Source organism: Monodon monoceros, unplaced genomic scaffold, assembly GCF_005190385.1.
Source record: "Monodon monoceros isolate NGI ecotype Baffin Bay Population unplaced genomic scaffold, NGI_Narwhal_1 Super_Scaffold_15, whole genome shotgun sequence".
In the NCBI taxonomy this organism is placed as follows: Eukaryota; Metazoa; Chordata; class Mammalia; order Artiodactyla; family Monodontidae; genus Monodon; species Monodon monoceros.
Window position 1 is genome coordinate 86,537,734 of NW_021703771.1, and position 12,950 is coordinate 86,550,683.

Genomic DNA, 12,950 nt, shown 5'->3' on the forward strand with positions numbered 1-12,950 from the left:
ATCACCATTTCACATGCAAACTGGTATCTCACGCTGTGTGTTTCTCCCAGCAGGCTTAAAGTACAGTGACTTTTTTTAGAGCAGGGGAAGCAGATTGAGTTCCAAAAGTACTCAGACATTCAAACTTAAAAAAGTACTAGAAGCAATTTTGAGACGTTTAGTAGGAAAGCATTCCTTATAATAAACGAGGGCACTGACTGTGTTGTCTTGGAGGTAATGTGTAAAATCTGTGCAGGTGAAGCTCAAGCTTACCAATCAGTTGTGAGCTAAGAAGAACTGAGCTCAGGACACTTACACCCTGCGGAACCTGTTTTTAGACCCAAAGCCCCACTTCCCCATGTCAGTTACCACAAGTCTGTGCAGTAGGTAGAAAAAGAGCATAGGGTTTTTGCATTTTTTGCATTCAAGCATAGAAGGATAAAGTGACTTGCCAACACCAAACAGAGTCAGGACCGCGTCTGCAACACCGCCTTCCACCGCCTTCCGCGTCACCGGTCCACCACCTTCCGCGTCACCGGTCCACCACAGCATCTTTTTCCAGCTATGACTGTGTCGTAGTTATTTAGTGATTGAACCTGCATGGGAATTGTGTAAAGGAGGCTCTGCTCCCTCATTTTGATGAACTGCTCTGCAACACAAAATAGCTGGAGGAAATCCTGGTGAACAACAGTGACACTTGCTGAAGTTGCGCTCAAGCTTGTAGCACAGAATCTTAACTAACCATCGTGACTGCTCAGCGCCCCCCGGGTAGTTGTCGTGGACGCGAGGTGGGGAGCTGGCCATCCTCAGGAGTAAGAATCTCTGAGCTCACAGCCCGGAGCCTCTGCTTCCTGCTTTCGGGCCCTGAGGGTGAGGGTGTAGAAGAGCTTGCGGTAGGAGCGTCTGAAGGCGGGGTTCGAGAAGCAGTACACCACGGGGTTCAGCACGCCCTGCAGGTAGGTGAGGCTGCCGGTCACGTCGGCGGCGTGGACCATGGAGCTCAGGACCCCGCAGCTGAGCGCCCCTCGGAAGATGGCCAGTAGGATGCGGGCCAGGAAGCTGGGCAGAAAGCACAGCGTGAACAGCACCCCAACCATGGCCACCAGCGCCTGGGCCCTCTGCAGCTTGGGCTGCTTGTGTGGGTCTCGGAGCCGCTTCTGGAGAGTCCTGATGAGGCCAGCACTGCAGAACAGGATGAGGCCGAAGGCAAGGATGAACTGGAGGAAGGAGAGGGCTTCCTGCCAGATGAGGCTGAAGGAGGACTCCGTCCTGGGCTCAGAACTGGGGCACTCGGCCTCAGAGAGGAACACGCTTTGGTGAGTGAGGGCTGCCGTCATGAGCCAGACCAGGACCGAGATCCCCCAGGCCGCCCGCACGGACAGAAGGTTGACTTTGAGCCGCGAGTGGACCACCCGGAGGTAGCGGTCCAGGGCCACGGCGGTGAGGAAGGCGACACCCGCCCCACGGCACAGGGACCGCAGGAAGAGCATCCCTTGGCAAGACGCACGTCCCAAGCCCCAGGTCTTCTGCCGCAGGTAGAAGGCGACGTGAAAGGGCAGGCAGGCAGCCAGCAGGAGGTCTGCTAGGACCAGGTTGAACAAGTAGACGGCATAGGGCTTCCACACCTTCAGACGGAAGAAGAAGGTCCAGAGCGCCACGGCGTTGCCCAGCGTGCCCAGGCTACACTCCAGCAGCAGCAGCAAGGCCGTGCTCACCTCCGCCGCGTAGCTATGCGCCACCGAGCAGTTGGGTGGCAGCATGTGGCCGAGTCCCCGCCGCGGCCGAGCCTGACGCAGTGGAGCACAGGGACGCAGGCCCGAGTTCGTTCTCTTTCCCACAGAAGGACAGAAAGCACACTGACCAGCATCGAATAAAGTCAAAGGCAAACTAAAATTTGTCTGTGGAAAGAGGATCGGGGCAGAGGGAAAAAACCTCTTGCAGTTTTGTTTTGCCCTGAAAGCAGGGAAATTGTGTTTCACTTCCCACATCTGGCATTAAACTGAAGCCCTAGTGTCCTGAGAGTGTCCACGTGAGCATGGCTCTCCATCCACAGCTGTCACTGAAGGGGCTTGAGAAGTTTGGGAAGACTTGCTGTCTATAAAGTTAAAATAATGATGGAAACAAATAGATGGTTCTCTAGTCTGCATTGTTTTCCGGTAGATCTGGTCCCGCATTCCCCTCGAAGAGGGTATGGGGTGGGGGTGGGGGTGGCTGGCCATTTTGTAGTTGCCCATTTTCACCTGTCCTTTCGTTTTGTTAGATTTGATTTTCTGCTGAGGAGGCTTCCCTGACCAGGGATGGAGCCCGTGCGCCCTGCAGTGGAAGCTCGGAGTCCTAACCGCTGGACTCCCGGGGAAGTCCCTGCTCAGCCTGGTTCGGGCTTTGGAATCAAACGGACTCTGGTTCTGCCTGGTCTCTCCACTTAGCAGCAATGTGGGGTGAATATGACAATAGCTACCTGCGGGGTCCTTGTAGTTGAGGTACTCTTACAGGTACAGCAGTGTGCACTGTATCTGGGGCATCTCGGCTGCCAGATACATTTGCTGCAGTAATTACTAACTTCTGTCTGATGCTTAGACTTTTAACAAAACGATGCTTAGACTTTTTTTTTTTTTTTGCGGTACGCGGGCCTCTCACTGCTGTGGCCTCTCCCGCTGCGGAGCACAGGCTCCAGATGCGCAGGCTCAGCGGCCATGGCTCACGGGCCCAGCCGCTCCGCGGCATGTGGGATCTTCCCGGACCAGGGCACGAGCCCGTGTCCCGTGCATCGGCAGGCGGACTCTCAACCACTGCGCCACCAGGGAAGCCCGATGCTTAGACTTTTAACGAAACTTTTTTTTTTTCCCAATGTAGTAATACAATTTCGCACCCAACTGCAGTTCCGCGGTGCGTCGATGCCTTCGTTTCTGAGACCTAACTTGGAAGCTTTAAGGGGTCTCAACAGTAAGAATTACTATTTCGCTGCATGTTTTCCACGTGTCATGTGCTCTCCTGTGTTATTGCAACGAACCGAGCAACACGAGGTGCAGTAGGTACAATTTTAAGCTCTATTTTTTTTTAAATAAATGTATTTATTTATTTTTGGCTGCGTTGGGAAAGCCCTATTTTATGGATGAAGGCATGACAGCTCAGAGAGGTTAGGTCACTCGCTCCAGGTCACAGGGCAGTCAGCGGCAGGAGCAAGGTCCCCCCAGCCCAGCTGGCACCAGAGCCCAGGGTCTTGACCACGCTGCCCACCGCTTCCCTGCTGGCAGCAGCCTCACTCCTGTGTGCATGAAAAGTCCATGTCTCAGGAAGCCCACCACGACTATTGATTTACATGACATTTTGGGTCATTTGACTTGTAGTCCTTCTTGCTTTAATTTTATCAGGGTTTTCCTTCCCAACTGGGCCACCAGCCCACACGTCCCCCCATCTCTGCGTCACGCAGGTTCACCTGCCTCGTGTTTCCTAAGAAGGTGCGCTTGGAGAGTCGTCCAAGCGTCCAGAGCTGCAGAAACATCCCGACTGGTACCTCTAGTGACACCTCCCATGAACTGCATGCCTGTTATAAAGGGTTCCTTGGGGGCACACAAGGATGCGTTTGCTCCAGGTGAGGGCTGGCTGGGGACCACGTGTCTCACCTCTAGGGATGCCGTGGCACACGCACGGTAACACCAGAAAAGCTGGCACTCACTCATCTTTTCAGGGACGGGAGTTACACAAATGCAGGGAAGAAACGGATTAAATCCTTTCTCTCAACACAATGATAACTTGAGAGACGTTAAAAGCTACCCCTTAATTGCAGATTTCTGTCCACAGTACACCAAAGACTTTCTAAGTTATAAATATTCTAGCTCAATAGGTAACATAAACATTAATAATTACACATTTTCCTTTTTAAAGATAGAAAATCAAAGTTACAGAATTTTTGAAAATTCTGCTTGTCTTTATCAGCACCCTGGTGTATTTCCCTTACTTCTGAAAGACTGAATTGCCCTTTACTTCCTCTCTTTTAAAGTTATAATATTCGAGCTTTTCCCTTAGGGATCTTGTTAAATCTTTTTATCCTTAGAAACTCCATTTTCAAAAACCATTCTATTTCTTCAGTACTCTTCCTGTTAAGGAAACTTCTCTGTTCTCACTCCAGTTGGTTTCGCTTTTTGTTCGATGTCAATAAATGAAGCATACTTGGTCAGTAAACTGTGATTCTCTTTCAAAGTTTCCCTACCCTTCAAGCCCTGTGGGAATCTACCACCCACTCGTCCACGAGGGGGCTGCCCGTCAAGTGTCACAGCTTGGGGAGCGGCCGGCTCTTCGTAACCACAAGCCTGAGAAACAGGAAAAGGAGGGCCTGTCCCTGAAACTCGCACTTTGGTGGGCCGAGTACAAGTTCCCAGAGCTGAAGAGACCTGGGGCGAGCCCAGCGAAACCAGGCTGGAGGGGTATGTCTCAGGTCACTGACAGAACAACAGAGCTGCAGCTCTGCCGGGACGCGACACGGTCCCAGGGGTGCAAGTCTGGGTCAGGGGGTAGGGCCTGGTGCCTGTGGACGCAGGGTCCCGTCCTTGGAGAATCCACTCTCAGTGCCTCCTCGGCAGGTCCCCTCAAATTATTTTTCTTCCCCGGATTCCTGGCCTAATAGATCTAGAAAGAACACCGAAGGAACGTAAGATCTTCTTTGTCAACTTTACACCTATTTACTAAAAACAAACAACAAAAATTAAAATCAAACACACGCAAAGCCCTCCTATACCTTGGACACAAGTTCCATGTCTTAGAGTCTTTCATAAAGTGATAGCTAGTGACATAAGCAAAGACTTAGCGACAGGAGATCCCTGTGACGTGTCTATGATACCGATGTTCTAAATATTTCAAAACACAATGACATGAGAAGTTGTTTAAGATTACAGATTAAATGGATAAAAAAATCCACATTGTCAACTGTGTAGAGCAGCACCTAATCTTGCTTGTTTACAGAAAGTACTGGGAGGAAATTTACCGAATTTTTAGCAAGTAGCTATCTCCAAGTAATGGGATTATAAACGATTTTTTTTTTTTTTTTACTTTAGAGCTTCCTATATATTCTATAACAGAATAGATCACTTTAATAATCAGGAAATAACTGTAGATTTTAAAATTAAGTTTTTTAACTGTGAGTTTACACACGAGAGGGAACCATTTTCTTTGGAAGCATCAGTCTGAGACTAAGGCTGGCAGTGTGCGCTGTGTGGTTAATCATGTCCAGGTGGGCATCACACCCTCCGGGTGGGAGAGAGACACACACAGAGACAGGGAGAGGGAGAGGGAGGGAATACGTGTGATTAAGATGTTGTGACTGATCTCATGAAAACAAGGATTTAAAGTCCGCTAAATGCCTTTCCGACAGCTCTCACAGCCAGAGACATGATGTCGGCCCATCTCCATGTCTGGGGAAAGAAGAGCTGAGAAAGAGAGGAAGAGAGAAGAAACTGCAGGCAGTGCTGACCAGGGGAGGCTGAGGAGGGGGCGGGCAGGGGGCAGTCCCACCACCCGCCAGGGAACCCGCCCTGCAGCATTGTGTCTTCTGATCCGGGAAAATGATCAGATAAGCCACAAAAAATAGTTGTTGTGTGACACAGTTTGTGCTTAAAAGTATATGTGTAGGGCTTCCCTGGTGGCGCAGTGGTTGAGAGTCCGCCTGCCGATGCAGGGGACACGGGTTCGTGCCCCGGTCCAGGAAGATCCCACATGTCGCGGAGCGGCTGGGCCCGTGAGCCATGGCCGCTGAGCCTGCGCGTCCGGAGCCTGTGCTCTGCAACGGGAGAGGCCACAGCAGTGAGAGGCCCGCGTAACGCAAAAAAAAAAAAACAAAAAAAAAAAAGTATTTTATTGAAGTATTGAAGTAAATCAACTGATTTACAATGTTGTGTTATTTTCTGCTCCACAGCAAAGGGATTCAGTCATACATATACGCATTCTTTCTCATATTCTTTTCCATTGCGGTTTATCACAGGGTATTGCCCTGTACTGTACAGTTAGACCTTCTTTATCCGTTCTGTGTATACGAGTTTGCATCTGCTGACCCCACACTCCCAATCCATCCTCCCGCCCCACTTGGCAACCATAAGTCTGTTCTCTACACCTGTGAGTCTGTTTCTGTTTCACGGATAAGTTCATTTGGATCGTGTTTTAGAGCCCACATATAAGTCATATCGCGAGGTACTCGTCCTTCTCGGTCTGGTGGACTTCACTTAGTGTGAGCATCTCCAGGTCCACGACGTTGCTGCATAAATAAGGACTAAGATTCCACTGCTTCCCAAACGTGGTCAAGGCAGGAGGCTACTGGCCACCTCATAAACCGTTAGCAGCTACACCCTGCTTGCCTGTCTTCCAGGTTTCGAGCTCCCGCGTGTATCCTCCGTCTGAAGGGAGAAAGGGGGCCCGCGTCCTGGGGTTGCTCATGCCTGTTTCCCTGGTGAAGACACTTTCGGTGAGTTTCCCCCGAGATGTGAGGTCTCCTCCAGCAAGTGCAGAGCCCTGGAGGTGACGTCCCTTCTCCCTGCCTTTCCTCGACGTGGCACGGCTTCCAGTGACCTTCGTCTCATTTACGGCATGGAAATTTCAACAGCGGCATGAAGGTCACTGCTGAAACCTGCCTCCTGCAGGGTTCCTGGCCGGGACAGCGAGGGGCACTCAGCTGGCCACACCCCATGCCGACCCCGCCCGCTGGGATCCTGTCCCCTACGGACCGTCTCTACTCACTGGTGCGCTAGCTCCGCAGAAGGGCGTCTGTGATTTCCTATGATGCAACAGAAGGAAAACTTTTAAATAGAAGTACAAAATATTCAAAAGCAAATTTATCACATTCTACATATTTGACTTTATTTCTTTACTACTTATTCCCTTCCACTGAACTTTCAACTTTCTAATTCTGCATCAAGATGAGATTGTTTTAATTTTCGTAACCTGAGACTACGTGGTAGTATCTAATTTAGCAAATGCTCTTGGATACTTTTACTTCTTCTTGCAAGAGAAAGTCACAGAAACTTCTTCAACCTCTAGGCACCGTCGTGCCTGTCTCTGTGCCACACGTAGACGCTCCTGCGCTCACTTCCCTTCAAGAACTCGCTTCAACTGTCACTTCTCAAGAGGGCCTTCGGGGACCAGCCTTCGAAAATAGCACTGCCGTCATCACCGCTCACTCACCACCACTGGGTGACCCAGGTGTGTCACCTGGATCAGACGCAGCTCCACCCCTAGGGGCAGAGAGGGACTGCGTGTGTGGCAGTGATCCACCGATTTCTTTTTTGTTAATTAATTAATTTTTGGCTACGTTGGGTCTTCGTTGCTGCTCGCGGGCTTTCTCTAGTTGCGGCGAGCGGGGCTACTCTTTGTTGCGGCGCGCAGGCTTCTCATTGCGGTGGCTTCTCTTGTTGCGGAGCACGGGCTGTAGGTGCGTGGGCTCAGTAGTTGTGGCACGTGGGCCCAGCAGTTGTGGCTCACGGGCTCTAGAGCGCAGGCTCAGTGGTTGTGGCGCACGGGTTTTGCTGCTCTGCGGCATGTGGGATCTTCCCAGACCAGGGCTCGAACCCGTGTCCCCTGCATTGGCAGGCAGATTCTCAACCACTGCACCACCAGGGAAGTCCCCACTGATTTCTTGAATAAACAACTGAATGAATAAATAATTACAAATTCTCAGTTTCACAAAAAATATAAGGAATGCCATATTTTGATATAAGATGGTTTCTCCAGGAGCAATGAAACTAAAAAGAACACCTTTGAAAACAAGTCCTGTGCTGTCACCTTAACTTCTGTCCTCATCTTCCTCTTGTGTATCCACTCAGGAAGGTCTATGTAGGGGATTTTCATCATTTTGAGTTTGAAACTCAGTTCATTTACCCCTGTCCTGAAACAAAAATGAAGAAAAACCTTAAAGGGCTTTTTTTTTTTTTTTAACTAGGAAGTGCATTTGCACACCGTGTGGCAGTTTAAGTACAATCACTCAACTTCTGCTGAAATTTTACTTTTGTAAGATTAAAAATTTTTCCGCAACAATAAATGATGCTCAAGGTGATTTCTTAGGCATGAAACACGTGCTATTCACATCCTAGGAACATTCTGAGGTTGCTAAATTGCCTTGACATGAACCATAAACTCAGACTGGTGCCCAGGACCCTCGCACACTGCCCCAGGCGGGGACTTCCAGCCTCTGAGACTGCTTGCAGCGTCTTCCTCTGAAATGACCTCTTTTCCTGGAAATGACATAGCTCCTTTCTATAAGGTCCCCCTCCCAGGCCGGAGGTGAAAATCAGATGAGAGAGTGAAGAGTCAGCAAGTCTCCTGGAGAGTCAGCCCACGTGGGATACAGCAGAGGCCCCTCGGGAAGGGGAAGGGCAGGACTCTGGCCTGGGCCGTTGCCTGGCTCCGGGGACTTCTGAGAATCTGTGGGGAAGTTGCTAACCGAGGCTGAGAGAGGTGGGCGGCCCTCCCAGCATGGGACTGGTGGGCGGTCCACAGCTGTGCCTGAGCTGCGGTTCCACATCCCCGGCTGCCCTTTCCAGGCGCTGGGCCTCTCCCTGCGCCTGGCCGCCTCGGGATGTTTCTCCTTCTTCCCTGACCCCGCTGCCGCTCAAGTACACATTGTACTGCATTATATATCATGTCGCTCTTTACAAATGCGTGTCCTCATTGGTCTTCCTCACTGGTATATAAATCGCTTAAAGCTGGGAAGTATTAGAAGAATTATAAGTATTTGTAGTCTCAGCACAGAATGAGCAACACAATACCTTCTGTATTTTTCTGAATAAAAAAGAATTTAATTTTGTCCAAAAGATGTCTGCCCCACGGCTCTCAAAGCCCACTTACCTGCCCTTTGTCCCTTCCCACCGGCAGGATTCTGCCCCCTCCTCTGGGCCCACGCCACCTCAGACTTGCTTTGTGGAGCACGTTACAGCCATTTGTGTCCCTGGAGACCCTCTTGGTCAGTCTTATGGCCCTGGCGTCCCTCTGCCTGGAGTGATGGAGACCCTCGGCTCTTCAACGTTTGGATTGCATTCAGTCAGATGTCTCCCACCAGCTACGGGGTGCACCAGAGTTAAACTTTGGTAACGTTTGTCACGGACATTGTTTACCCTATTTACCCTGTGTGGTGACCACCCAGCACACAGTAGGCCTCTGCCTGTTTTCTGGATTGGCAGTGGGTGGGAGTAGGAAACTCAGCTGCAGAGCTGGAGGGGCAGGTGGGACAGCGAGGGGGCTGAGGAGACAGCAGCAGAGGGGAGGGGCTGGGGGCAAAGACCTTCAAACGGTGGCACTGGGGTTCCTCACGTCCTTGGAACCTCCCACAGACCTACATTAAATGTAAACCCTCCCAAACCTGGTTTTCTTTAAGGACGTTTCCCTCGCCTCAGAATTTCATCGATGGAATGCGTGTTTCCCTGTGTGTGTCCACCAGTGAATCCTTGTGGATCTCATGGCCGCAGGTTAAAATCTCCACTCGGGTCCCTGATCACATTCCAGGGCGGTAGGTGGAGGGAAACAGAAACCCCGCAGAACTGGAGATTGGAAGGAAAGAACTAGCCTCTAATTAAGGGCTGCTCCATACAGTATAAAAACATCCTGAGGGCAGACATGGACGGAGCATCATAGGAGAATGACCCGCTTTTGAATTCCTAGATAAGAGGCTTTACCTCCCAAAGCAGCCTGGTGGGGAGGCTTGTGGTTTTTTGTTTTATTTTTGTAGGGAACTGGGGGAGAAGAGGTGAAGGAGCATTGCGCTGAGAGTCGGACTGATGTTCTAACAGAAATAACAAGCGGGCCACTGAACCAGAGGAAGGTGGGCCAGGAGCATCACCTGTGGCTGGAGCATGGCCCGGGGAACTTAGGTGAATGACCGGCCCAGGACCGCCCGCCCGCGCGCCCTGTTCCGCCCGCCCCACCCGCCAGGGGGCGCCGTGCACCCGTCGTGCCCGCTCCCGCAGCCCGGGTGATGCGGCACAGCCCGCCCGGTCCCCACGGCACCGGACACGCACTCCTCTCCCACCTGCTGCCCCTCCAGGGTGCTGAGCCCCGGCGGGAGGAAAGGACAAACTAACCGACTGCTGCTCCAGACCCAGGTTCCTCCAGCTGTGGGATCTGCCCACGTTCCCGCCCTCACGCTGGGGAGGGGACAGACAAGGGGACAGATTGTTATCCCGGGAGGAGCCTCAAGGGCCGGCGAGGAAGAAAGGGCAGAACCCTCTGGGGGAGCCATGGAAGGGCACCTGAGCCAGCCAGGCTGCTGCCTGGGGGAGGTTAGGGCAGTTTTAAAAGACTTCCCCTAAGGAAAGACATCTAAGGGGAATTTTGAGCACTAATGTAGGCCAGGAGTGGAGGAAGAAAGGAACTTTAATAAAGCCAGCAATACCCGCTGAGATGCAGAGATGATTATATTTGTAAGTAATACACACATAAACTTGTATTGGGGGAAGTGTATATTATATCTCGGGGAGAAAAGGGATGGTGGGGGAAAGGACGAGAGAGGACCGAATCCTGGAGGGTCCTGTAAACCAGGCTAAGCCGCTGGATTTCACCCTGAAAGAAAAGGACCACGGCTGGTGGTTTGTGGGCAGGGGAAGCAGCACGTGACTCCGGCAGTTTGGAAGGTTGTTGTTGGCTCATGAAGCACCAGAGACCAAGGAGAGAGGGGCTGGAAGCTTTCGCAGAAGCAAAACCCACAGGGGCTGGCGACCGAGGGAGGTGATGCTGGAAGCAGAGGAGTGTCTGGGGCCTGGCGGGAGAGAGCCGAGAGCCGAGGCCCAGCCCCGCCGGAGCTCACGAGTATTGTCTGCCCATGGCTGAGTTGGGGAGCAGGGATCCGCAGGGGAGGCCTGGCCCCCGGAGTGGGTGGCTGGAGGCCGCGGGGAGCAAACTGCTGCAGCAGCAGAGAAATGACACGATTTTAAAACCGGGGGAGCCTCACACCGGCTACACTTTCAAACACTTGGGGAGCTTTTAAAAATGCTGATGCCTGGGCTCCACGCCAGGCTGGACCCCTGGGTCAGAGGTCGGGAGAGACAAACCCAAACGGCCCCCAACCGTGAGGATGAAATGAGCTAACACACGCAGAAGGCTCATGGCTGGTCAAGGGCTCAGCAAGGTGGTGGTGACGGCCCTGTGGGGGGCAACCGCGTCGCCTGGGCTGGGGGCGCCCCTGCAGCTCACGGGACGCCCCCCCTAACAGGCTGCTTTACCCAGACGCTTAGCTGAGCATCTGGAGGCCAGCAGATGAAGCACCACCGTGAATGTGTCCCAGCTGGTCTGCCTGCAGAGCCTCACCTCCCCATGGCACGTGAGGGGGGAGACTTGCCCTTGAGCAGAGACGAAGCCCTGGAGACATACCAGGAAGCTTGGGCCCCGTGAGCCGGAGTGGAGGTAATTTGATGGAGCAGTTGGAAGCACGTGGGGAGGTGGGAAATGGGAGATGAACACAGGTGATGGGCAGGAGGGAGGCCTGGAGAGGGCCGTGGGGCTGGGAGAGGGGGAGGTTCTGAGACCAGGTCTGGAGGGGGCTGGAGGGGGCTCAGGGATGCAGAGGAAAGCTGCGACCCCGGCCTGGAAAGGGACTCGGGAAGAAACACCATCCTCGTTTTTGATCTGAACGTGAAACTGGAAAGGATTGACAAACACCTTAGTCCTTTTTAACCCTCACATTCTATGTGATTTATTTTGTCTTCATCCCTGACTAGTAAACTGGCTTGTATACTTTACTCCCTGACTATGTAAACCCTGTTGGAGCGGTGCTAGTGCGTTCTGGGTGGGGCTGAGGGTGTGGGTCACCTAAGGCCCAAAGCCTGGCCTTGAGTAGAACTTTCCAGGCTCCTGGAGGGCTCAGTGGGAAGTGACTGACCTTATTCACTGAAAGCCGCCCTCCTGGCCCTGCAGCACCCCTGGCCCTACCTGTCCATGGAATCACCGTCCGGCAGAAGTCCCTGAGCTACTGTCAATGGTCACCAGGACCAACCAGCCAGAACATAGCCAGCATCCATGGGCTTGTCCACATTCCTCACCTGCGACCCACATGAATACTCCTTTACATCTTAGGACCTCGGAAACTATTCTCTCAGGGCCTAGAAAGTTATTCTCTTTGGAAACACTGGCAAGCCTCCTTGTATTAGATAATGATCGTTAGGCCATCTGTGCTCTTTTTTATCGCCTGGGCTGCCAGTAAACTCAGCACTCGTTTTAGACAATGACCGTGAGTCCGGGAGCATAAGCCTAGATGACTGCCATGCTCACTTTCTCCTTATTATTATATGCTTTTAACTTTGCTATTTCTACATTTAACATTTTATTTTAGATATACCTTTAATTTTTAGGAAATTTTTAACAACATATTGTGATATGCTTTCATACATTATATTTTTAAAAACCTTGCCCTCATTAATTACTCTGAGCAAGTAGTAAGATTATACCTTTGTTCTTGAGCCCTGGGAGGTGGGTCAAGAGATTTACGATTGTTGGATCCAATCCAGTCGAGGCTTGTAATAACTCCACCGGCGTTCAGAGATAGACAAAACCGTTGCATTTTAACCTTGGTCTGGGGTGTTCATTCTCTTCACTCCACTGTGTGCAGCCCTTCACAGTGTTTTATAATAACACACTGTCTTCTTAAAAAAAATTCGAAGCATTTTATTTTTTTACATATACATATTCCCTCTCTCTCTCTTTCTCTCTCTCTCTCTCTCTACTCTTTTTCAGATTCTTTTCCCTTATAGCTTATTATAAAATATTGAGTATATTTCCCTGTGCTCTACAATAGGTCCTTGTTGTTTATTTTATATATAGTAGTCTATGTTAATCCCAAACTCCTAATTTATCTCCCCTGCCCCTTTCCCCTTTTAATAACACACTGTCTTACTTTTTTTTTTTTTTTGCGGTACGCGGGCCTTTCACTGTTCTGGCCTCTCTCGTTGCGGAGCACAGGCTCCGGACGCACAGGCCCAGCGGCCATGGCCCACGGGCCCAGCCGC

General features: G+C 51.4%; 1 protein-coding gene across 1 annotated transcript; it reads right to left on the bottom strand.

Annotated features, from left to right (window-relative positions):
* Positions 1 to 496: 496 nt before the first annotated feature.
* Positions 497 to 2,093, bottom strand: GPR31 (G protein-coupled receptor 31). Its single transcript, XM_029224288.1, has one exon. The coding sequence runs from the start codon at positions 1,965 to 1,967 to the stop codon at positions 786 to 788; it is 1,182 nt and encodes a 393-aa protein (XP_029080121.1). The 5' UTR covers positions 1,968 to 2,093; the 3' UTR covers positions 497 to 785.
* Positions 2,094 to 12,950: the final 10,857 nt, after the last annotated feature.